At 47.9% G+C, this 26,279-nt stretch overlaps 1 protein-coding gene across 1 annotated transcript in view; it reads left to right on the top strand.

Annotated features, from left to right (window-relative positions):
• Positions 1–26,279, top strand: part of edem2 (ER degradation enhancer, mannosidase alpha-like 2) — a 40,367-nt gene that overhangs the window by 9,459 nt on the left and 4,629 nt on the right. The window contains exons 4-9 of the mRNA XM_078236818.1: positions 913–1,018; positions 4,230–4,355; positions 14,350–14,561; positions 19,090–19,231; positions 24,143–24,267; positions 25,777–25,921. Coding sequence (XP_078092944.1) covers positions 913–1,018; positions 4,230–4,355; positions 14,350–14,561; positions 19,090–19,231; positions 24,143–24,267; positions 25,777–25,921 — 856 coding nt within the window. The remainder of the gene's footprint in view (positions 1–912; positions 1,019–4,229; positions 4,356–14,349; positions 14,562–19,089; positions 19,232–24,142; positions 24,268–25,776; positions 25,922–26,279) is intronic.

The raw sequence follows: 26,279 nt of genomic DNA, 5'->3' as shown, positions 1-26,279 counted from the left end.
AGATTTTCTATTCCAGGAAGGCTTTCAGCTAAACAGCAGAATTTCCCAAAACCAGGGAGAGAGAGACACTGCTTTCAGTCAGATGTCCACTCCCTTCTGAACTAAAACTCAAACCTGCAGCTCCAAACTGAAAATGAAAAAAAAAAACTCCTGTCACCTGAGCTGCCAACCAGTTTTTCTCCGAACTATGCAGTGTCATGAACACCCCAGTAAAAATAAACAAACCTCCCTGTGAGCAGCAATGAAAAGACTCTCGTAGGCAGCCCAGCAACAATGAGAAAAACAAACTGAGGCGGTGAGCTGAGAAACTCTGGGGCTGTGAGAGCTGCAGAGATCATGATTTTTAAAAAAAACTTTCTTAAAGGTGCACCAACGTCGCAGTGGGAATGATGTATCTTTGAGGCATTAGATTAGTTTTCTTGTAGAGATCTCATGTTCTGGGCAGAGCTGGGAAAATAGATATATTGTCCTTGTCAACTGAGGAGTAAAAAGGAAAGCTCTCACCAGTGAGGGGCTCAGTGACATACTGCTCCTTTTATCTATGAGCTGCTACCCAGGCCAAAGTGATGAGGCAGATTTTGCACCTCCATCTCTGCTGACTGAAAGGCGCCTGCATGAAGTGAGCCTTCGGAACATCCTGATCCAATTCCAGTGGGGCGTTGGGAATAAAAGGGATTGAATATGTAATGTGAGTGAGTGCCAGTAATATTGGGGCCTTTGCCATAAACACCCGGGGCAGATTGAACCTGTAGCTTTGCTTGGCCCCCACTCTTGAATTGGCCGATGTTGTAGAGCTAGTTCCTCTCCTGTACCCTGCTCGAGCAGCCATTGTCCAGGCTCCCTGGAGTTGTGGGGTGGGCGGCTCTTAATGTGCAGGTTCTCATGTGTTGTCCCAATCTCTGCTGTGTTTAGGTGCTGGGTAATGTGACCGAGTTTCAGAGGGTCTATCACGTTCTCCAGGATGGAATGGACTTTGACATTGATGTCAATGCCTCTGTGTTCGAGACCAACATACGAGGTAAGACCCGCAAGGCAGTCTCCGAAACTGTGACAAACTACAGAAAAAACTTGCAATTTTCACGGTCTCCCAGAACACTTCACTTCAGAAATACTTGATTGACTGTAATCTTACTGTCGCAATGTAGGGAGCGTGGCAGCCAGTTTGTGCACAGCAAGATCCCAAAAAACAGCAGTGAAGATACTGACTAGATCCTCTGTATTATCGGTGATGTTGGCCAGGACACCAGGGATAGGTTCCTTGCTCTTCGTCAAAGAGTGTCAGAGACGTTTTACGTTGACCTGGGGGAGCAGATGTGGCCGTAGTTTAAAATATCTTCCAAAAAGCCACCAGAACACTGCCGCTCGAGTTTTGAGCTCGGGCCTCTGGTGCGGGGCTTCAACCCATGACCTCTTGTCCAGAGGTGAGAGCGCTGAAACCTGTAGGTTCTTCTCCTTTCCTTCCAACCACTTGCTCTTGAAGCCCATATCTTCCCAATCCAATCTCTATTTAATCTTCATTTAAATGTCTGTGCTTACAGTGATTCTTTGGCCCTATTCTTTTCTAATCTTGTCTATCCAACCATCATTTCACTGCAGCGTCTAACCATATTTACGTGAGTCCAGTAGAGAATCGCCCAGCTTGACTTGCTGGCTGTTTGCCATCCTCTTCATAAAGAAATCTGACTTAAAGTTGGCCTTCAACATCCTAATCATGTGCCGTCTTGTCCCGATGCTGTGGTATGTCTGAAAGTAAAGTTTTTGAGTTTGTTTTTCTGTGTTGTCCTGTTAGGTCGCTGCTACATCTGTTGAGTCTGGCGTCTTTTCTGAACTAAAGCTTATACTGCGTTATACTGAATAGCCATGGGACATTTTACCTCCACTTGAGAAAGCAGACAGGGCCACGGTTTAATGTCTTATCCAAAAGAAAAGCACCTCCAACACTACCCCAGTCCTGCATTGGTGCGTCAGCCTGGCTTTTTCTGTATAACAGCAGTAGCAAAGGACTCACTACATAGCATGATTATTGTCTTATGTTAACGTAAGCAACTACACCATCTTTACAGCCATTGGCCTCTGTCCAATTGTTTGATGTCTCTCCAGACCTTTTGCTTTCCTGTTTTCATGCGACTCCCACTCCATCATTAAACCAGCACTTCCCAAACCCTTTTGGTTGAAGGAGTCCTTTTCAATTTGATTAATAACCATAGATAAACCCAACTAAATTACCATATATAACAATGAGTGTTTTAATATTGCTTTGGATGCCAGCCAGCTATAGCTCAATGAGTAGTGCACTCGCCTCTTGAGTCAGTAAGGTCGTGGGTTCAAGTCCCACTTCTGGTCTTGAGCACAAAAAGCCAGGCTGACACACCAATGCAGGACTGGGATAGTGCATTTCTTTTGGAGGTGCTTTTCTTTTGGATAAGACATTAAACCGTGGCCCTGTCTGCTTTCTCAAGTGGAGGTAAAATGTCCCATGGCTCTACTGCAAAGAAGAGCAGAGGAAGTACCACCAATGTCTCAGTCAACATCCCAAAAGCTGATTATCTGATCGTTATCACACTGCTGTTTGTGGGAGATGAACTGACTGCCCCTTTCCTACATCACAACAATAACTACACTTTTAAAAAGTACATCATTGGCTGTAAAGCCCTTTGGGAAGTTCTTTAATCGTAAATGACACCTTATAAATACATGTCTTGCTCTTTATGAAAACAGAAATTTACGTACAGGTATCAGTGAGATTGTTGTGCCTCCTTCAGCAAGGTTTGTCTACCCTTGGTGTGATGTTTGCCCCACTTTGCGCCTGTTTCTCAGCTCGCACCCGAGCCTGTCTCATTGTTACTGCCACATTGTTTACACACACACAGATACTGGCACACGCACATGCCCCGCTCCTGCCCGCACGCCCCGCTCCTGGCCACACGCCCCGCTCCTGCCCCCACGCCCCGCTCCTGGCCACACGCCCCGCTCCTGCCCCCACGCCCCGCTCCTGGCCGCGCACCACGCAGTGTACTTGTGTTTCACCAGAGTGTGTGACACTATTGCATTGTGCAATGATAAAAGACAAGTTCCTGTTAAGAGCGGCCCTGACTCCCCCTTCCTGCAGGAGCAATGGAGTTCCCAGCAAAACTCCCCTAGTAGCTTAAAGGGAAGGAATACTGGCATGTGGCACTGACACAGTAAGAAGTCTCACAACACCAGGTTAAAGTCCAACAGGTTTATTTGGTAGCAAAAGCCACAAGCTTTTGGAGCCTTAAGCTCCTTCTTCAGGTCATGTGGCACTGAACCAGGAAAGATCAGTCATTTGGATGTAAAAATATTTGTTCTTTTAGAATCCCTGCAGTGCAGCCATGATCAAGGTGAGTGGTGGAGCAGGTTCGATGGGCCGAATGGTCTACTCCTGCTTCTAGTTTCTGTTTTACACAGTTTGTCTGTTTGTAAGGGGTGTGAATAAAATTTTCAGTTTGCCAATTCCTGTTGAGCGGTCTGTCCTGTATGTTTTATCTGTATAGAAGTATAATGGATATGTGACATTGAAACAGGCCATTCAGCCCAACCTATCCACCTGAGCCTCCTCTCATTGTTCCTCATCTAAATCTTCCATTGTAATCTTCTATTCGATTCTCCCTCGTAAGCTTGTCTAACCTCCCGGCAACATGTCTATGCTATTCACCTCACTCCCTGTGACTGAGGTGGTTGCGAGTTCTACATTCTCACCACTCTTTGGGTCAAGAAAATTGGATTTCTTGGTGACCCATCTTTGGGACGGCAGGGTGGCACAGTGGTTAGCACTGCTGCCTCACAGCACCAGGGACCCGGGTTTAATTCCCAGCTTGGGGTCATTCTCTGCATGGAGTTTGCACGTTCTCCCTGTGTCTGCGTGGGTTTCCTCCGGGTGCTCCGGTTTTCTCCCACAGTCCCAAAGATGTGCAGGTTAGGTTGATTGGCCATGATAAATTGCCCCTTAGTGTCCTGGGATGTGTAGGTTAGAGGGATTAGCATGGTAAATGTGTGGGGTTGTGGGGATAGGGTCTGGGGTGGGATTGTAGTCAGTGCAGACTCGATGGGCTGAATGGCCTCCTGTACTGTAAAGATTCTACGATTTCTATGATCTTATGGCCTTTTGTTATTCTCTTCCCTGAAGAGGAGACATCCCCTCTTTATCCACTCTTTCTGTCTGCCTGCACATTTTAACACTTGCTTTTTGCGTTTGTTCTTTGCTATAGTGGTGGGAGGCTTATTATCTGCTCACTTACTCTCCAAAGAGGGTGGAATCAAGGTGGAGCCTGGATGGCCTTGCTCTGGACCTTTGCTCAGATTGGCGGAAGAAGCCGCTCGGAGGCTGTTACCAGGTAAAGGCTCTACTCATCAAACCTGTGGTGGCACATCGGAGATCCATCATCTTTCCTTCCTCTCGTATCGTTACCGTCACTCTATAACGTTGTTACATTTGCAAACTATTGCTCAGTATTCCAAACAGCGCTTCACCTAATTTGGTGACAATGAGAGCAGGGAGGTACCTGAACTATATGCAACTTGAGTTAGAGTACATCCAGTGTTTTGCATACAGTTCTGACCACCAAATTACAGCAAGGATGTGTTGCCAAGCATGGAGGAGGTTAGCTGTGAGGAAAGGTCGAAAGGCTGGAGTTGTTTCCTTTGGAACAGTAGGAGATTTAATTGAGGGGTGTAAATTATGAGGGGCCCAGAGGAGTTCAAGTTTATTTATTAGTGTCACAAGTAGGCTTACATTAACACTGCAATGAAGTTACTGTGAAAATCCCCTAGTCGCCACACTCCAGCGTCTGTTTGGGTACACTGAGGGAGAATTTAGCACGGGCAATGCACCTAACCAGCATGTCTTTTGGCCTGTGGGAGAAAACCGGAGTACCCGGAGGAAACCCACGCAGACACGGGGAGAATGTGCAGACTCCGCAGAGACAGTGACGCAAGGCAGGAATCGAACCCGGGTCCCTGGCGCTGTGAGGCAGCAGTGCTAACCACTGTGCCAATCCAGTTTTTGGTAGACAGGAAAGATAAGTTCACAACATTTGATTTGGACCAATGGGGCATTCAGTGTTGTGCCAATATTTTCGTCATGACTCAACTTTAAAATTTGCTTCATTATTTTAACAAATCCATTGAAAACAAACATGTCACGATACGAACGTACCTGCTCTGAGCTCCGAGGCAGGGCAGTCCTGCTCTGAGCTTGAGACCCCCAACATTGGACAGTATAAGTAAAAGTTTGTTTATTAGTCACAAGTAGGGCTTACACTAACACTGCAATGAAATTCCCCTCATCGCCACACTCCGGCGCCTGTTTGGGGCAATGCACCCTAACCAGCACGTCTTTGAATGTGGGAGGAAACTGGAGCTGCCGGTAATAATATAATCGGGTGCAAATGTAAAATACATGAAACATCTCAGCCACTTACTGAGCACCAAACGGATATACAACAGCTCTTGAAGCATCATCAGTCTCAGCAGCACTAAAGATGGAATACAAGCTGGAGGGCTCTCAGAGCTATTCTGCGAATGATAGAGTATCACACTCTGAGCTGGGATACACAAGCTGAACGTTCAACATTCAAACCTGGAATCCATCCTTTACCCTCCCACCAAAACAAACATTAAAATCTGAAGGATGATTGGGGAAAAAACAAGATTTCCTGTTGTGGGGTAGCACAGTGGTTAGCGCTGCTGCTTCACAGCGCCAGGGATCCGGGTTCGATTCCAGCCTTGGGTCACTGTCTGTGTGGATTTTGCACATTCTTCCCCATGTCTGCGTGGGTTTCCTCCGGGTGCTCCGGTTTCCTCCCACAGTCCAAAGATGTGCAGGTTTTAGGTGCATTGGCCATGCTAAATTGCCCCTTAGTGTCTGAAGATGTGTAAGTTAGGGGGATTGGCGGGGTAAATATGTGGGGTTACGGGGATAGGGCCTGGGTGGGATTGTTGTCGGGGTGCAGACTCAATGGGCCGAATGATCTCCTTCTGCATTGCAGGGACTCTATATAGCGCCTTTCACAACCTCAGGACGTCCCAAACTAATTGATGTCGGATAGAAGTGATGAGGTGTACAAAATCACAAGGAGTCCAGACAGAATAGATCATGGAGTCCCTGCTTTGCAGAAGAAGGCCATTCGGCCCATTAAGTCTGCACAGTCTCCCTGAGTACCTTACCAAGAACACCCCCCCCGCCCCCCCAATCTTATCCCCGTAACCCCGCACATTTACTATGGTTAATCCATCTAATCTACAGATCTTTGGACACTAAGGGGCAATTTAGCATGGTCAATCAACCTAACCCACACATCTTTGGAGTGTGGGAGGAAACCCATGCAGACACGGGGAGAACGCGCAGACTCCACGCGGACAGTCACCCGAGGCTGGAATCGAACCCGTGTTCCTGGCGCTGTGAGGCAGCAGTGCCAACCACTGTGCCAATGTGCTGCACTTGGAACGTTTGGAAACTGTTCCTTGTGCCAGAATGGTCGAGAGGCAGAAGACGTTAATTATAGGATGGATGGCCAAAAGAATCTGTTGCAACATGAGGAGAAACAGTTCAACCCAGCGGGCGGCTAGGATCTGGAATGTACTGCTTGTGACTCATAGAGTCACAGAGCAACACAGCACAGTAACAGGCCCTTCGACCCCACTGGTCCATGGTGCCCTCCCAGCTAGTCCCAGTTGCCCGTGTTTGGCCCATATCCCTCTAATCCTTTCCCATCCATGTACTTATCCAAATGCTTTTTTAAATGTTGCTATTGTACCTGCCGCGTTCTCTGGCAGCTCATTCCATGCACACACCACCCTCTGCGTGAAGAAGTTGCCCCTCGGGTCCCTATTAAATCTTTCCCCTCTCACCTTCAACCAATGCCCTCTAGTTTTCAATTCCCCCTCCCTGGGAAAAAGACTATGTGCGTTCATCCTACCTCTGCCCCTCATGATTTTATACACCTCAATGCACCATGCTAAATTGCCCCTTAGTGTCAGGGGGAATCAGCAGGGTAAATATGTGGGGTTACGGAGACAGGGCCTGGGTGGGATTGTTATCGTGCAGGCTCGATGGGCCGAATGGCCTCCTCCTGCACTGTCGGGATCCTATAAGGTCACCCCTCATTCTCCGACGTTCCAGGGAATAAAATCCTAGCCTGGCCAACCTCTCCCTATAACTCAGGCCCACTAGTCCTGGTAACATCCTTCTAAATCTTCCTTCCACTCTTTCCAGTTTATCAGTGTCTTTGCTGTGTAGTGAAGGAGACAGATCTCAGTGGTGGCTTTTCGAAAGAAAATTGCCTAAGGCCCTGAGGTGAAAATATCTGCAGGGCTTTGGGGAAAGGGCGGTGAGTGGGATTAGCTTGGAGAGGTTATAGTGCGCTGAATGGCTGCCTACTTGGGCGGCACAGTGGTTAGCACTGCTGCCTCTCAACCCCAGGGACCCGAGTTCGATTCCTGGCTTGGGTGACTGTCTGTTTGGAGTTTGCACGTTCTCCACGTGTCAGCGTGGGTTTCCTCCTACAGTTTGAAAGACGTGCTGGTTAGGGTGCATTGACCATGCTAAATTCTCCCTCGGTGTACCCGAACAGGCGCTGGAATATGGCGACGAGGGAATTTTCATAGTAACTTCATTGCAGTGTTAATGTAAGCCTTACCTGTGACACTAATAAATAAATAAACTTCAAAACTTTGTGTTTGTTTGCGTTGTGTAGGGAAGGGGGCAGCCAGTTTGCACCAAGCAAGCTTCCACAAACCGTGTGATAGTGACCAGATAATATGCTTTTACTGAGGGTAAATATTGGCCGGGGCACCAGAGAGAACTTCCCTCCTCTCAGACGTTGGATGATGAGACCACTGACACCGTCCCCATCCCCTCGTGTTGATGACAGATTCCCACCGTGATGTTGGGTGGAGAATCCCAGAGCGTTGAGTTGAGCTGCGGTGTTGAAGGAACGCTGTGTGACTTGGTGGAGAACTTGATGTTCTCACTACATTGCTGCTCTTGTTTTTCTCAATGCTGGCAGTTCCAGGGAAGGGAGAGGCTGTCAAAATAACCTCGGTGAGTCACTCCTGCGATTCTATATATAGCCTGAACCACAGCCACAGTGGTGGAGTGAGTGGATATAGGGTGTAGTGGGAGGAATGCCAATCAAGCCAAGGGCGGCACGGTAGCACAGTGGTTAGCACTTCTGCTTCACAGCTCCAGGGTCCCGGGTTCGATTCCTGGCTTGGGTCACTGTCTGTGTGGAGTTTGCACATTCTCCTCGTGTCTGCGTGGGTTTCCTCCGGTGCTCCGGTTTCCTCCCACAGTCCAAAGATGTGCGGGTTAGGTTGATTGGCCAGGTTAAAAAAGTGCCCCTTAGAGTCCTGGGATGTGTAGGTTAGAGGGATTAGCGGGTAAAATATGTGGGGGTAGGGCCTGAGTGGGATTGTGGTCGGTGCAGACTCGATGGGCCGAATGGCCTCCTTCTGCATTGTAGGGTTTCTATGATTTCTATGCTCCATTCTGGAAGATTTCAAGCCTCTTGAATGCTGTTGCAGTTGCACCCAGGCAAGTCATGTCCATTCCGTCATGCCTGGCTTGACCCTTGCGGTAGATGAGGAGGTTTCGTAAGGTCAGCCACTAGAACCATAGAAACCCTACAGTGCCCATCGGGTCTGCACCGACCACAATCCCACCCAGGCCCTACCCCCATATCCCTACACATTTACCCGCTAATCCCTCTGACCTACGCATCTCAGGACACTAAGGGGCAATTTTAGCATGGCCAATCAACCTAACCCGCACACCTTTAGACTGTGGGAGGAAACCGGAGCACCCGGAGGAAACCCACGCAGACACGAGGAGAATGTGCAAACTCCACACAGACAGTGACCCAAGCCGGGAATCGAACCCAGGTCCCTGGAGCTGTGAAGCAGCAGTGCTAACCACTGTGCTACCGTGCCGCCCTAATTACAAAGTAGCGCTGTTTCCAAGTTCCCCTTGTTACGGCCCACCAGAGGTGAGCTCCCCCAGAGTTATCGATCTGCGCGAGGCCCCTCAGTGTGTCACCATCTGGTTCGGATACCCCCAGATTGTTACAAACCTGCTTGAGGGGGGCTGAAACCAAAAGAGAAAACGCTGGAAAATCTCAGCAGGTCTGGCAGCGTCTGTAAGGAGAGAAAAGAACTGACGTTTCGAGTCCAGATGATCCTTTGTCAAAGCTCAAAGGCATAGAAAGTGGGAGATATTTATACTGCAGGGGGAGGGAATGAAAGATGAGTCACAGCCACAGGAACCAGGGGAAAGGCTGCTAATGGCAGCCCATAGAGAGAATAAAGGGTGTGAATGGCCAAACGGCAGAGAGGCTGAAATCAGAAGGTTTTACAAATGAAGATGTTGGGGCGGGGGGGGGGGGGGGGGGGGGGAATGGGTGGGAGAGAGGTAAAATATAGAAAATGTAAGGAAAGGGGGATAAAATAGGGGGAAAGAGTGGAGGGGGGAAGAAAGATAAAGAAGGACAATAAATAAATAAACGGTAAAGAACAGTTAAAGGAGTTGAGGAGGGCTGATTGGCTCCCTGTCATTCTACCCCCTCTTCATTGGTCGCACCAAAATTTAACCTGAATTGGGTCCTTTCTTGCAGATACCATTCCCCCCAGACCCAATGGTTATGTTTTGAAAGAAGGCAATCTAACCAGTAAAGAGTTTATTAATTGCTAAAGGCAAGAACATGGTAAAACACGTACATATATACATTCCTACAGATTAGAAGTGAGAATTGAGTTCAAGGAAAGCAATGTTTTTAAAAAGGTAGACGGAACAGCGCTTGACTCATGAGGAGTGGATGATTGAGTGTGGCAGCCGCTGTGATTCGAGATCCCAGTAGCAGTGACTTCAGCAGGCGAATAGTCCGTTTTGAGATTCCAGTGTTCTGCAGTTTGGCGGAGCAAGCTTCCCAGTTCTCCTTACAGCTGCGCTCTCTTGCTGACTTCCACAGTCAGAGGCAGCCATAATGTGGAGATGCCGGCGTTGGACTGGGGTGGGGCACGGTAAGAAGTCTCACAACACCAGGCTAAAGTCCAACAGGTTTATTTGGAATCACGAGCTTTCGGAGCGCTGCTCCTTCATCAGCTGACTCACCTGTTGGATTTTAACCTGCTGTTGTGAGATTCCTTGCAGTCAGAGAGAGAGAGATATTTCTGCAAAATGGCTCTTTGCAAGGGTGCTGTGAGTGTGCTTGCTGGCTTTTACTTCTGTGTTAAAACTTCCAGCACTTGTTCTCACAGAACACACACTGACAGACAACACGGGGCAGCTCCTCAGCTGCTTTTAACACACTCTTCGTATATTCCAAATGGGAAGGTGAATCCACAAAAACCTGTCTGGGCATTACGCAGGGAATCTCTTGATGAAATGGCCATTATGTCCCATTGCCTCTACTGGAGATCTCAATTAGTTTCTGCATGCTTTTACCTTGTCTGGTAACAGGGTGGAGTTTTATTGTCTCTTAGAGAATCGTCCTGCAGCTATTCAACCAGTGGCTTGTGTGTCCAGTTTAAAAATAAAACTCAAATTTGATTTAAAGTCCCAACATTTCCGGACATAATTTGATGTTTTTTCTTCCATCATCATGGCACCCTCCAAGCCCACACACAATCCCATCTTATAATTATATCACCATTCCTGCACCATCACTGGGTCAGAAGCCTAGAACACTCTACCAGACAACACTGTGAGGGAACCTTTCAAATATGAGCTACAGGAACTCATGAAGAAGACCCACCACCTTTGCACGGGCAAGTAAGGATTGGTAATAAATACCAACCCTTTTAGCGGTGTTCACATCCAGGCAATTGTTTTAAATCTTGCAAACTGTTTTGTTCCACCTCTTAAGTTCCAACTCTACTCAATGACCCAGGTGAGATGGATTCACCTTCCCCTCTGGAACTTACAAAGGATGCATTAAAAGCAGCTGAAAAGCTGCCCCGGGTTGTCTTTCTGCACGTGCTCTGTGGGGAGGCAGTGGCACAATGGTATTGTCACTAGTAATCCAGAGACCCATAGCAAGATCTGGGGACCCGGGTTCAAATCCCACCAAGTCAGATTGTGAAAGTTGAATTCAATTTTTAAAAAATCTGGAATTGAAAGTCAAATGGTGACCACGAAACCATTGTTGATTGTCATAAAAACCCATCCGGTTCACTAATGTCCCTTAGGGAAGAACAAAGAACAGTACAGCACAGGAAACAGGCCCTTCGGCCCTCCAAGCCTGTGCCGCTCCTTGGTCCAACTAGACCAATCGTTTGTATCCCTCCATTCCCAGGCTGCTCATGTGACTATCCAGGTAAGTCTTAAACGATGTCAGCGTGCCTGCCTCCACCACCCTACTTGGCAGCGCATTCCAGGCCCCCACCACCCTCTGTGTAAAAAACATCCTTCTAATATCTGAGTTATACTTCGCCCCTCTCACCTTGAGCCCGTGACTCCTCGTGAACGTCACTTCTGATCTGGGAAAAAGCTTCCCACTGTTCACCCTATCTATCCCCTTCATAATCTTGTACACCTCTATTAGATCTCCCCTCATTCTCCGTCTTTCCAGGGAGAACAACCCCAGTTTAAGGAAAGGAAGGAAATGTTTTTGGGGAAATTGATGGGATTGAAGGTGGATAAATCTCCAGGTCCTGATAATCTTCATCCCAGAGCACTTAAGGAAGTGGCCCAAGAAATAATAGATCCATTGGTAGTTATTTTTCAAAATTCTTTGGACTCTGGAATAGTTCCTACAGATTGGAGGATAGTTAATGTAAACCCGCTATTCAAAAAGGGAGGTAGAGAGAAAACAGGGAACTATAGACCAGTGAGCCTAACGTCAGTACTGGGAAGTTGCTGGAGTCCATTATCAAGGATTTCATCACTCAGCATTTGGAAGGCAGTGGTATAATCAGACAGAGTCAGCATGGATTTGCAAAAGGGGAATCATGCTTGACAAATCTATTGGAATTCTTTGAGGATGTAACTGGTAGAGTAGACCAAGGAGAACCAGTGGTTGTGGTTGATTCAAACTTTCAGAAGGCTTACGACAAGGTCTCACATAACAAACTACTATGTAAAATTAAGCACATGGGATTGCAGGTAATGTCTTGAGATGGATAGAAAGCTGGTTAGTCGATAGGGACCAAAGAGTTGGCATAAATGGGTCTTTTTCTGATTGGCAGTCAGTGACTAGTGGGGTTCCGCAGGGATCTGTGCTAGGACCCCAACTGTTCACATTATATATTAATGATTTGGAAGAGGGAACTGAATGTATGATCTCCAGATTAGCAGATGATACAAAGTTGGGTGGGAGGGTGAGCTGTGAGGAGGATGCAGAGATGCTTCAGTGTGATTTGGACCGGCTGAGTGTGTGAGCATCTGCATGGCAGATGCAGTATAATGTGGATAAATGTGAGGTTATCCACTTTGGTTGCAATAATAGGAAGACAGATTATTACTTGAATAAGTGTAAATTGAGAGAGGTGGATACTCAGCGAGACCTTGGAGTCCTTGTGCATCAGTCGCTGTGTATCAAGCACATAGGTGTAGCAGGCAGCAAAGAAGGCAAATGATATGTTGGCCTTCATAGTGAGAGGATTTGAGTATAGGAATAGCGATGTTTTGCTGCAATTGTATAGGGCGTTGGTGAGGCCACACCTGGAGTATTGTGTGCAATTTTGGTGTCCTTATCTGAGGCAGGATGTCCTTGCTATAGAGAGAGTACAGCGAAGGTTTACCAGGCTGATTCCTGGGATGGCAGGTCTCTTATATGAGGAGAGACTAAGTCAGTTAGGATTGTATTCACTGGAGTTTAAAAGAGTGAGAGGGGATCTCATAGAAACTTATAAAATTCTAACAGGGTTCGACAGGGTAGATTCAGAAAGAGTGTTCCCAATGGTGGTGGAGTCCAGAACTAAAGTTTATTTATTAGTCACAAGTAAGGTTTACATTAACGCTGCAATGAAGTTACTGTGAAATTTCCCTAGTCGCCACACTCCGGCGCCTGTTTGGGTTAATGCACCTGACTAGCATGTCTTTCAGACTGTGGGAGGAAACCAAAGCACCCGGAGGAAACCCACGCAGACACTGGGAGAACGTGCAAACTCCACACAGGTAGTGACCCAAGCCAGGAATCGAACCTGGGTACCTGGCGCTGTGAGGCAGCAGTGCTAACCACTGTGCCACCGTGCTGCCCACCGTGCTGCCCACAGGGGTCATAGTTTGAGGATAAGGAATAAGAATAAACCTATTAGAGCTGAGGTGAGGAGAAACCTCTTCACCCAGAGGGTGGTGAATGTGTGGAATTCACTCCCACAGAAAGTAGTTGAGGCCAAAATGTTGCGTGATTTCAAGAAGAAATTAGATATAGCTCTTGGGGCCAAAGGGATACGGAGGGGGAGTGGGGGGGGAGGGGGATCAGGATATTGAATTTAATGGTTAGCCATGATCAAAATGAATGGCTTCTAGTTTCTATGCCCTCACCCGGTCTGGCCTTTATGTGACTCCAGACCCACAACAATGTGGTTGACTTTCCGACGTCTTCTGAAATGGAGGGCAGTTAGGGACAAGCAGTGATGGCCGTGCCAGCGATGCCCACATCCCGTAAAGTGAGAAAAAGAACAGGTGTTGGAAGTTTTAACACAGAACTAAAAGCCAGCAAGCAGAGTCACAGCACCCCTGCAGATAGCCATTCCGCAGGAACATATCTCTCTCTCTCTGACTGTGGAAGTCAGCAGGACAGCGCAAACTACCCATCATCAGCCCTCTGCAATCTCTGTCTCAGCTATTTCTAATGTTGCTTTCCCTTTGGGGAAAGTGTTACTTTCTGCTTGGCAATGCCCCGGTGTACTCAAACCATAAAAAGCCCATGCCGTATATACCCTGCGGCACTGGATGCTGAAGCTTTAAGACAATGCCCCATGCCGTCATTTGGGGGTGCGGGTGGGATGCTCTTTCGGAGAATTGGTGTGGACTTGATGGGCTGAATGGCCTCCTTCTGCACTGTAGGGATTCAATGATTCTAAAACATCACGAGACACTTCTCAGAAGCATGATCAAACAAAATTTGACAGCGACGGACATTGACAAGGGGATCTTGGGACAAGACAATTTGGTCAAAGGGTTGGTTTTATGGAGCGTGTTAAAGGAGGGGAGAGATGGAAGGAGGGAATTCCAGAGCTCAAGTCCTCGGTAGTTGAGTGGAGGGTTTGGGAACCAGGACTCATACTGCAGATCTCAATGGTTGTGGCATGATAGTTTAAGGTTGAGTTTGGCGTTGTTAATACAGCTTCACCGAACGTGGTGAGAAAGTGTGTGTATTTTACCTTCAGCTTTCCAGACACCAACAGGAATGCCGTACGGAACAGTAAACCTCATGAACGGCGTTAACCCCAGTGAGACCCCGGTCACTTGCACTGCGGGTATCGGCACCTTCATTCTGGAATTTGCAACCCTCAGCCGCCTGACAGGTGACCCAGTGTTTGAGGAAGTGGCGAAGAAAGCACTGGACGCGCTGTGGAACAGCCGATCGGAGATTGGGCTTGTGAGTACTTCTTGTTACAAGGTTTCACCCGCCTTCCCGTCACCCCCCTCTCCCTCTGTTCTCTGATCATCGGCTTGTATTTATGAGGAGTTTTTTTATTTATTAGTGTCACAAGTAGGCTTACGTTAACACTGCAATGAAGTAACTGTGAAAATCCCAGAGTCGCCACACTTTGGCGCCTGTTCGGATTCACCGAGGGAGAATTTAGCACGGCCAATGCACCTAACCAGCACATCTTTCGGACTGTGGCAGGAAACCAGAGCACCCGGAGGAAACCCACACAGACACGGGCAGAATGTGCAGACTCCACGCAGACAGTGACCTGAGCCGGGAATCGAACCCAAATCCCAGGTGCTGTGAGACAGCAGTGCTGACCATTTTGCCGCCGTGTCGCACCTCTTGAGGGCGGGTGCTTTTTGCTTGACATCAGTGCCACATCCCTGTGGGTACCTGAAGTCTCACGCAGGCACCCAAACTCCAAAAGCAGCTCAAGCAGCTGGTCTGAAATACTAGATCTTCGTCCAGCCACCCTCTGAGATTTTGGCATTCTAATCCTGGCCTCTTGTGCAACCCCGATTTTAATCACGACACCAGTGGTACCATAGCTACCAAGACCTTAAACTCTGGAATACTCTCCGTGCCCCCCCCACCTCTCTTGCTTCCTTTAAGACCCTCCTTTAAACCTACATCCTTTACCACCAGCCCTGATTGCCCTAATGGGGCTCGAAGTGAAATGTTGTTTGATAGTTCTCCTGTGAAGCATCTTGGAACTCTTTATTGTGTTCAATGCAAATTGCTGTTTTTCCTCTCGTGATGTTTCCTCCCATAAAAACATAGAATCCCTACAGTGCCAAAGGAGGCCGTTCGGCCCATCGAGCCTGCACCGACAACAGTCCCACATAACCCCAAATATCAGAGATAGATAGGTTCTTGATCAATAATGGGGTCAAGGCTTACGGCGAGAAGGCAGGAGAATAGGAATGAGAATCATATCAGCCATGATTGAATGGCGGAACAGACTCGATGGGCCGAATGGCCTAATTTTACTCCTATATCTTATGGTCTTACCTGACTAATCCCCCTGATACTACGGTTCAATTTAGCATGGCCCATCAACCAAACCTGCACACCTTTGGAGTCATAGGTTGATTCCCGAATACCATGCTTGGACAATGCTGAGCTAAAAGAATGTCGCTGGAATGTACAAGAGATCCGGCCACAGTCGTTCAGCCCCTCACTTAGTACACGTGCGTTCCCCACAGAGCAGCATGTGACTTGCACCCACCCACTTTGTTCCTGTTTCCATGCACGCTGTTAATTTAAATACCAGTTTGGATAAGAGTTGCACAGAAATTCCTCCTTGTTGAACTTTGGTCCACAGAGAACTCGGTTATCAACTGCTAAGTTGGATTTGTCATTTAATGAGGTTCTGCTGCTTGAGGTTGGCACCATCTTGGAAAGAGTTAATTTATTTCTTTACACAATTAATTAGTGATCCATTACTGTGGTTTCACCAGTCAACCTTTACTCTCGTTTTCCTCTGGACTCAATGTCACTTACAAAGATATTCAGACCTAAGCTCTGGACATTGTCACCTCCCTGTCCTCAAAGTTGCTCATTCAGGCCCTCATCTTTAACTATTTGCCCTAATATCTCCCCCGCCCGGGTTTCCTCCGGGTTCTCCGGTTTCCTCCGACAGTCCAAAGATGTGCGGGTTAGGTGGATTGGCCATGCTAAATTGCCTCTTAGTGTCAGAGGGGCTAGCTAGGGTAAATGCATGGGGTTATGGGGAATAGGACCTGGGTGGGATTGTGGCCAGTGCAGACTCGATGGGCTGAATGGCCTCCTCCTGCACTGTAGGGATTCTATGATCTCCTTAAGCAGTTTGGTGTCAAAACTTTCTTTGATGTCACTCTTCTTACTTTTTGATGGGATCTGGGCGTCACTGTTAAGGCCGGCACTTATTACCCATTCCTAGCTGCCCTTGAGAAGGTTGGCGGGGAGCTGCCTCCTTGAACCGTTGCAGTCCAGGTGGTGTAGGTACACCCACAGCGCTGTTAGGGAGGGAGTTCCAGGATTTTGACCCAACGACAGTAAAGGAATGGCGATATATTTCCAGGTCAGGATGGTGAGTGGCTTGGAGGGGTGGTGCTGTTCCCATGTATCCACTGCCCTTTTAGATGGTGATGGTCTAAGATGCTTAGACACCATGCCACATTATGTATGTAATGTGGGTTCTTTATGATGTAGTGGTGGTGGCTCATTGCTCATACATAAACACCTTTATTGGTGGGTCTTTAACTATTTACAGTTCCAAGTATGGTGTTGCTCCCCATCTTGGAACTGTCCATCTTCTTTGACTCTACGTTACTCATGGTCTGACAATATCTCTTCTTAGGTGTGTCTCTCTCTATTTAAGACCATAAGACATAGGAGCGGAAGTAAGGCCATTCGGCCCATCGAGTCCACTCCACCATTCAATCATGGTTGATTTCAACTCCATTTACCCGCTCTCTCCCCATAGGCTTCAGTGTTCCACACCTTGGGACATTGTTCTGTGTTCCTGCATTCCGGTGCCACCTTTCTTATTGCCACTGATCACCACCGCCGATCACAATAGTACTATCACCAAATCTCCTTCTAACAGCTTGTTGTTGGCCAATTGCTTTCCTCTGGTTCTGAAGGAGCCAGATCTGGAGTTAAACGTAATGGGAATGTCTCCTATCTTTAGTCGGCCATTGTGATGAGAATGGGGAGCTGTGGAAGAGTTGATTCATAGAATCATAGAAACCCTACAGCACAGAAAGAGGCCATTCAGCCCATCGAGTCTGCACCGACCACAATCCCACCCAGGCCCTACCCCCCCATCCCTACACATTTACCCACCAATCCCTCTAATCTACGCATCTCAGGACACTAAGGGCAATTTTTTAGCTTGGCCAATCAGCCTAACCCGCACATCTTTGGACTGTGGGAGGAAACCGGAGCACCCGGAGGAAACCCACACAGACACGAGGAGAATGTGCAAACTCCACACAGACAGTGACCCAAGCCTGGAATCGAACCCAGATCCCTGGAGCTGTGAAGCAGCAGTGCTAACCACTGTGCTACTGTGCCACCCGGAAGCTTCATGACCCTGCAGGAAGGGTAGACGCAGTGGCCTGGATGCCCTGAGGTGTTCCAGTTCAGTGCCTCTGTACAAAGTCCCAAGAATACTGGCACTGTTCCCTTTTAAAATTAAAAGAAGATCACTGTCTGGGAGAGGGTAGGTAGATGAGGAGGTATAATGGATGGATGGGAATACCATTATCTTCTCAAGGACAATTAGGGATGGATAAGAAAACTGGAACCAAAACGCTGGAAAATCTCAGCAGGTCTGGCAGCATCTGTAAGGAGAGAAAAGAGCTGACGTTTCGAGTCCAGATGACCCTTTGTCAAAGCTAAAAGGCACAGAAAGTGGGAGATATTTATACAGGAAAAGTCTCACAACACCAGGTTCAAGTCCAACAGGTTTATTTGGTAGCAAATACCATAAGCTTTCGGAGCGCTGCTCCTTCGTCAGATGGAGTGGAAATTTCCATCTGACGAAGGAGCAGCGCTCCGAAAGCTTATGGTATTTGCTACCAAATAAACCTGTTGGACTTTAACCTGGTGTTGTGAGACTTCTTCCTGTGTTCACCCCAGTCCAACGCCGGCATCTCCACATCATGAGATATTTATACTGCAGGGGGAGGGAATGAAAGATGAGTCATAGCCACAGAAACAAGGGAAAAGACTGAGAGGTGCTAATGGCAGCTCATAGAGAGAATAGAAGGTGTGACTGGCCAAACAGCAGAGAAGCTGAAATCAGAGGGTTGTGACAGATGAAGATGTGGAGGGAGGGGGGAGATGGGTGGGAGAGAGGTAAAATTGAGAAAAGGGGGGAAGGGGGAGAAAAGGTAAGAAAAGGGGGATCAAAATAGGGGGAAAGAGTAGGGGGGGAGAAGAAAAATAAAGAACAAAGAAAGTTACAGCACAGGAACAGGCCCTTCGGCCCTCCAAGCCTGCACCGACCATGCTGCCCCGACTGAACTAAAACCCCCTACCTTCCCGGGGACCATATTCCTCTATTCCCATCCTATTCATGTATTTGTCCAGACGCCCCTTAAAAGTCACTATCGTATCCGCTTCCACTACCTCCCCCGGCAGCGAGTTCCAGGCACCCACCACCCTCTGAGAAAGGGGACCATAAAGAAGAACAATAAAGAAATAAAATGAAAACAAAGGGGTCGAGGTGGAGTAGAGCGAACCATCTAATAAAGCTGGCCTGGCCAGCGACACTCACCTGTAACAAGTGAATAAAAAGTCTGAACTCAAATCTACTTTACTTACATCAGTGACTATAAAATCAGGATCTGTTTCGACTGAATCTTTTCTCACTCTCTTGCCTCTTCACCACCTCTCCCCCACCCCCCCCCCCCCATCCCATCCCCCCCACCCCCCAATCCCACCCCACCCCCCCCCCCCCAATCCCGCTTCTTTTATGTAGGTTGGAAACCATATTGATGTGGTAACATCAAAGTGGGTGGCACAGGATGCTGGGATTGGTGCAGGGATCGACTCTTACTTTGAGTATCTAGTGAAAGGAGCCATCTTGTTACAGGATGAGGGGCTGATGTCTTCCTTCCTTGGTGAGAATTGTGCTCTAATCAAATCGGCTTCTGCGTCGCGATTTCCGCTGCAGTTTGTGACGTACGGTGCAGAATGTGTGAGGCATGCGGAACACGGGCCTCGTCTACATTAACTGGATCCACGCCAATTGATGAAGTCAAAACTAAGACACGGCAGCTTTCTTAACTGGAGAGGGTTTATTGACGTACTTCACAGTCAACACTAGTTCATAAGATGTAGGAGCAGAATTAGGCCATTCGGCCCATCGAGTCCATTCCACCATTCAAACATGGCTGATATGCTCCTCATCCCCATTTTCCTGCCTTCTCCCCATGACCCTTCAACCCATTACCAATTAAAAATCTGTCTAACTCCTCCTTAAATTTACTCACTGTCCCAGTTTTCACCGCACTACTTGTACACCGGTGTCCCAGCTATCCCCATTTATAAATGTCCCAATACTTAATACCCGTTTAACAACGTAATTGACATTAAACCTGAACAATGTAATTAATGAGACTTTGACAGAGTGTACTTATTTTGTGGTGAGGCAGAATAAGAGGGTCCTTTCCTCCATATCTAACCGATACAGAGTAACTGTATCTGACCCGGTAATGTTTGATCAGACAATGGGTGGTGCTTTATTTTTTATTTTGTTTACGATTATTGGTCATTTAGTGTCCAATTCTGGTCGCCACACCACCAGAAGGATGTGGAGGCTTTGGAGAGGGTACAGAAAAGATTTACCAGGATGTTGCCTGGTATGGAGGGCATTAGGTATGAGGAGAAACTTGGTTTGTTCTCACTGGAACGACGGAGGTTGAGGGGCAACCTGATAGAAGTCTACAAGATTATGAGGGGCGTGGACAGACTGAATAGCCAGAAGGTTTTTCCCCAGAGTGGAAGAGTCAATTACAAGGGGGCATAAGTTTAAAGTGTGAGGGGCAAGGTTTATCATAGAATCCCACAGTGCAGAAGGAGGCCATTTGACCCATTGAGACTGCACCGACTACAATCCCACCCAGGTCCTATCCCCATAACCCCATGCATTTATCCTAGCTAGTTGCCCTAACACTAAGGAGCAATTTAGCATGGCCAATGCACCTAACCTGCACATCTTTGGACTGTGGGTGGAAACCGGAGCATCCGGAGGAAACCCACGTGGACACGGGAAGAATGTACAAACTCCACAAGAATGTACAAACTCCAAGCCAAGAATCGAACCCGGGTCCCTGGCATTGTGAGGTAGCAGTGCTAACCACTGTGCCACCCACAAAAGCTTCTTAAAGGAGATGTACGGGGCAAGTTTTTTACACAGAGGGTGATGGGTGCCTGGAACTTGCTGCCGGGGGAGGTAGTGGAAGCAGATACGATAGTGACTTTTAAGAGGCGTCTTGACAAATACATGAATAGGATGGGAATAGAGCGATATGGTCCCCGGAACGGTAGGGGGTTTTAGTTCAGTCGGGGCAGCATGGTCGGTGCAGGCTTGGAGGGCCGAAGGGCCTGTCCCTGTGCTGTAATTCTCTTTGTTCCAGATTATGGGTTGTAAACGGGCAGAACAGGGACCTTGGATCATGAAGGTGACAGTTTGAATTGGTTTTATTAAGAAGGTGGAATGAAGTGTTTAATCTGTGGAGGAAAACGATGAGCCAGAATTTCTAGGATTGCACTTTTGCAGAGAAGGTGATGAAATTCACGCTGGTTTCTGCACGAACCCGGCCAATGGGAAATTTGCATCAACATTTCCTGCTGTTCTCACTCGCACCGGAAGTGCAGACTCACCGCTGCCAATGGGAGTAAGAGTGAGGGTGATGCTGTTTCCTACCACCTTCTCGGCCTCTTGTCTCTGCTCCTCCTCCATTTGTTAAATAGGGACAAGTGTTTCCATCGTGAAGGTCATTTCAGCTGCATAGCCCTGAGAGGGGACTGGGTATGAAAAACCTCCGCTACACTGAGACACTGTGGTTAAGAATAGTGTTGTTAGTTTAATGGAAGAGAATTGAAAAAATATAATGTGTTCTTTTTTATTCATTCGCAGGACATGGGCGTCGCTGGCTGGGCCAGCATTTATTGCCCATCCCTAGTTGCCCATGGAGGGCAGTGAAAAATAGGTGCAGGAGTAGGCCATTCAGCCCTTCGAGCTTGCATCACCATTCAATATGATCATGGTGGATCATGCACTTTCAGTATCCCACTCCCACTTTCTCTCCACACCCCCTTGATCCCTTTAGCCACGAGGGCAGTTGAGAGTCAACCACATTGCTGTTGGCTCTGGAGTCACATGTAGGCCAGGCTAGGTAAGGATGCTGGATTTCCTTCCCTAAAGGACATTAGTGAACCAGATGGGTTTTTCCGACAATCGACAATGGTTTCATGGTCCTCAGTAGATTCTTAATTCCAGATTTTTTTTAATTGAATTCAAATTCCAGCATCTGCCGTGGTGGGATTCGAACCCGGGTCCCCAGAAAAAGAACTTTAAAACGTCTCACTTACACCAATGTTGCCTCTGGGTGACACTGTGTCTGTATATGTGGGTGTGAATCCCGACGAGCTTGTTCTTTGCTGGAATTCCGGGAAATTTTCATGAGCTGGTTTCAGATCACCTCCGGAAGAGACTCGGGAACACGTTTCAAAACTTTATTCCAACACGTTGATGGGGCCAAACGTGCCCAGGGACCCGGGTTCGATTCCCGGCTTGGGTCACTGTCTGTGCGGAGTTTCTGCATGTTCTCCCTGTGTCTGCGTGGGTTTCCTCCGGGTGCTCCGGTTTCCTCCCACAATCCAAGAATGTGTGGGTTAGGTTGATTGGCCATGATAAATTGACCCTTAGTATCAGGGAGAGTAGCAGGGTAAATACAGACGTTTACAGGGATAGGGCCTGGGTGGGATTGTGGTCGGTGCAGACTTGATGGGCCGAATGGCCTCCTTCAGCACTGTAAGGATTCTATGCTTCAATGCTAAACGCAGAGAGAGAGACAGTCATAGACAGTCCAAGACTGACTCTAAAAATCTATAACAGAGTCAACTTTTATTACTTTAACTAGTCACGTACACACACCATTAATCTTGTCACTTAATCATGTGCGAAACATATGTCTCAGGCTCTAGTCACCTGTTTACTGTGTGTATATTCGTCATGCATTGTTCTTGCCCAAATGCAAGAGCCCGTATCTTGCCCTTCTATCCCAGTAGCTGTTGTCCCATTCCTTATTCGGTCTGGAGCGCCTCGACTTCTCCTTGGTCTGTTTGGTCATTTACTTTGCTAAGGAGCATTTTCAACTAAAAGCGTTTGAATCCTTTCAGTGGCCTTGGGCCACACTGTGCCCAAATCTGTAGGCGTGGATCTATGCTGGCTTGATCTTTGTGGGAATTCCAGGAAATTTCCATGACCTGGTCTTGGGGTGGAGCTGCGTAAAAGAGCGGCAAAAAGTTTCAGCACAACTGTCTTCAGAGCAATGCGAATGGTGGTGAAAAGCCACACCTTTCTATGTTTAATGTTAATTGGTTAAAGGTGAATTTCCTTTGAAAGGAAACCACTGGCACAGTGGTTAGCACTGCTGCCTCACAGCGCCAGGGACCTGGGTTCGATTCCTGGCTTGGGTCACTGTCTGTGTGGAGTTTTCACTTCTCCCCATGTGGGTTTCCTCCGGGTGCCCCAGTTTCCTCCCACAGTCCAAAAGATGTGCGGCTTAGGTTGATTGGCCATGCTAAATTGCCTCTTAGTATCAGGGGAACTAGCAGGGTAAATGAGGGTTATAGGAATAGGATCTGGTGGGATTGTGGTCGGTACAGACTTGATGGGCCCAATGGCCTCCTCATGTATTGTAAGGATTCTATTCTATGAAAATGACCCTTTGCTGCTCTTGCGCTGTGGGGCGGCACAGTGGCACAGTGGTTAGCACTGCTGCCTCACATCGGACCTGGATTTGAGTCCCGGCTTGGGTCACTGTCTGTGCAGAGTCTGCATGTTCTCCCCATGTCTGCGTGGGTTTCCTCCGGGTGCTCCGGTTTCCTCCCACAGTCCGAAAGACATGCTAGTTAGGTGCATTGACCCGAACAGGCACCGGAGTGTGGCAACTTTGGGGAATTTCACAGTAACTTCATTGCAGTGTTAATGTAAGCCTGACTTGTGACTAATAAATAAACTTTACTTTATGGTGGAACTTTTCAGCAAATTCTGATCGCAGTGCTGTTCTGCTAAAAATTTAAAGTGTATTTATTACACAGGTAGGCTTACATTAACACTGCAATGAAGTTACTGTGAAAATCCCCTGGTCGCCACAGTCCAGCACCTGTTCGGGTACACTGAAGGAGAATTTAGCCTGGTCAATCCACCCAACAGCACGTCTTTCAGACTGTGGGAGGAAACCGGAGCACCCGGAGGAAACCCACGCAGACATGGGGAGAACATGCAGACTCCAAGCCGGGAATCGAACCCGGGTCCCTGGCACTGTGAGGCAGTGGTGCTAACCACTGTGCCACCATGCCGCCACCCCCCAATGTGCACGTGATTTTCCTGCGAGTAACACACATACAGGTTTAATACCCTTCGATATCGTCTGGTTAACTGGTGAAATTAAACAGGATGAAGAAGCTGCTTTTAAATAGCTCATGTCTAAACCACCGCGCCAACACGAGGAATTAAACCCCTTTGTGAAGTGAACACTCGTACAACGTGTACTTTGGAAAATTTCCGTGTATTAATAATCAGAACACTTAGACAGTGATTGCTGTCACAATTGGGACTCAGAACATTCTGGACTCGACTCTAATCAACTCAAACACTAACCGAGAGTGCCTGTTATTCATTGTGTTGAATACCAGCCGTCACAGGAATCCAATAATTCTGCGTTTTAAATATCTATCCCTGTTGAAAAAATTAACCTCTATTTTGTTCCTCTAATTTATTCCTTTTTTTTCCCTCATAGATTACGATAAAGTGATTAAGAATTACACAAAGTTTGAAGACTGGTACGTGTGGGTTCAGATGTATAAAGGCACCATCTCCATGCCTGTCTTCCAATCATTGGAAGCCTTCTGGCCGGGACTCCAGGTCAGAATTGCTGCTCTCTTGTGCTGAACTCAGTCCTCTTGTCTTCTTTTCCTCTTTTGTGGTGTTTCATGTTACAAACTTTAAAGATTTTTTTAGGGCGGCACAGTGGTTAGCGTTGCCACCTCACAGCGCCAGGGACCCGGGTTCGATTCCCGGTTTGGGTCACTGTCTGTGTGGAGTTTGCACATTCTCCCCGTGTCTGCGTGGGTTTCTTCCGGGTGCTCCGGTTCCAAAGATGTGTGGGTTAGGTGGATTGGCCATGCTAAAATTGCCCCTTTGTGTCAGGGGGGACTAGCTAAGGTAAATGTATGCGGTTATGGGGATAAGGCCTGGGTGGGATTGTGGTCGGTGCAGATTCGATGGGCCGAATGGCCTCCTTCACTGTAGGATTCTATGATTCAAAGTTGGCTAAAGTTTCACTCCAAAAATGCGTGTCCACCAGTGAAGGCTTGGGTTGTAGTTGGCTTGGCAACTTGGACGTAGTTGGATCTGTTATTATAGTAAAATACCCTTTGAAGAGAAATTCAGTGATAGATTGTACCTGAACTCCCAGTCTGATCTACAGGCCAGAGAGAACAGGGCTCTCGTGGAGAGATTAGGGAAGGCACCAGGGTTCGATTCCGGCCTCGGGTCAGTGTCTGTGAGAAGTTTGCACGTTCTCCCCGTGTCTGTGTGGGTTTCCTCCAGATGCTCAGGTTTCCTTCCACACTCCAGAGATGTGCGGGTTAGTTGGATTGGCCATGCTAAATTGACCCTTAGTGTCCCAAGATGTGGAGGTTGGGGGGGATTAAATGTGTGGGGTTACAGGGATAGGGCAGGGGTAGGCCTGGGTAAGATGCTCTGTCAGAGAGTTGGTGCAGACTCGATGGGCTGAATGGCCGCCTTCTGCACTGCAGGGATTCCATTCTATGAAGCTTAGGGATTTTTCTCCTTTAAGTAGAGAAAGGGCAGTTTAACAGAGTTATGAGGGATGTTGATAAAGCACTCCTAAAGGAAAAGTATGTATCATGCATTGGGCAGCTCTAATAAAAGGCGGGGCCAGAGGATAGGTGTGGGGCCACAGGACAGGGCAGGGGTGGGGCCAGAGGATGGGGGCGGGGCCAGGAGACATTTATATGGCACCTTTCATGATGTCAGAATGTTCCAAAGTGCTTTACAGCAAATAAAGTACTTTAGGGGAAACAATTAGTGTTAAAGTGGGAACATTGGCCGCAACCTCTCCTCCAGGTCAATTACATTGAAGGCGCTATACAAATGCAAGTTGTTATCAAGAGAACAACTCCAGATGTGGATTGCTGGGGAGAGAAGTAATTGGTTGGAGGGTTGACACAGGATTGGTCCATTCATCAGAACCAGCCTGTTGGTCTCAGTGACACCTTTGAAAATCCCTCCTCTGCTCCTTATGATGCACCCAATCACCACAAAGAAACAAAGACTTGTTTTATCTAAAACCAGACCCTGTTGCCCTTCAAGCGGGGCTGACGCTTCCTTTAATTTCTTCCACTGTAGAGCCTGATTGGTGACATTAATAACGCCATGAAAACTTTCCACAACTACTACCAGGTTTGGAAACAGTATGGCGGACTACCCGAATTCTACAGCATCCCTCAGGGTTCGACTGTGGACAAGAGGGAAGGCTATCCACTACGACCAGGTGAAGACAGAAATAACTTTTCGTTATCTGCCACGTCCTCGCGATGTCCGAGAGCACTTTACAGCCAGATTTAACCATTGGATTAGATGCAGGCAGCTGCTACATCCAGGCTGCCAGTGAGGGACACCAGGTTTAAACCCGCCTTCTTTAATTGACCTCATAGACTCAATTAGGCTCAGTACTGGTACCCAATCCCATCTCTTCAAATGTGGACAGGAGGCAGGATGGGGCCAGAGGACAGGGGGCGGGGCCAGATGGCAGGGCCAGAGGACAGGGGGCGGGGCCAGCGGACAGGGGTGGGGCCAGAGGACAGGGGCAGGGCCAGATGGCAGGGGCGAGGGCAGTGGTGGGGCCAGAG

This window comes from Mustelus asterias, chromosome 20 (assembly GCF_964213995.1).
Source record: "Mustelus asterias chromosome 20, sMusAst1.hap1.1, whole genome shotgun sequence".
NCBI lineage: Eukaryota > Metazoa > Chordata > Chondrichthyes > Carcharhiniformes > Triakidae > Mustelus > Mustelus asterias.
This window is presented reverse-complemented; position numbering and strand designations above follow the sequence as displayed.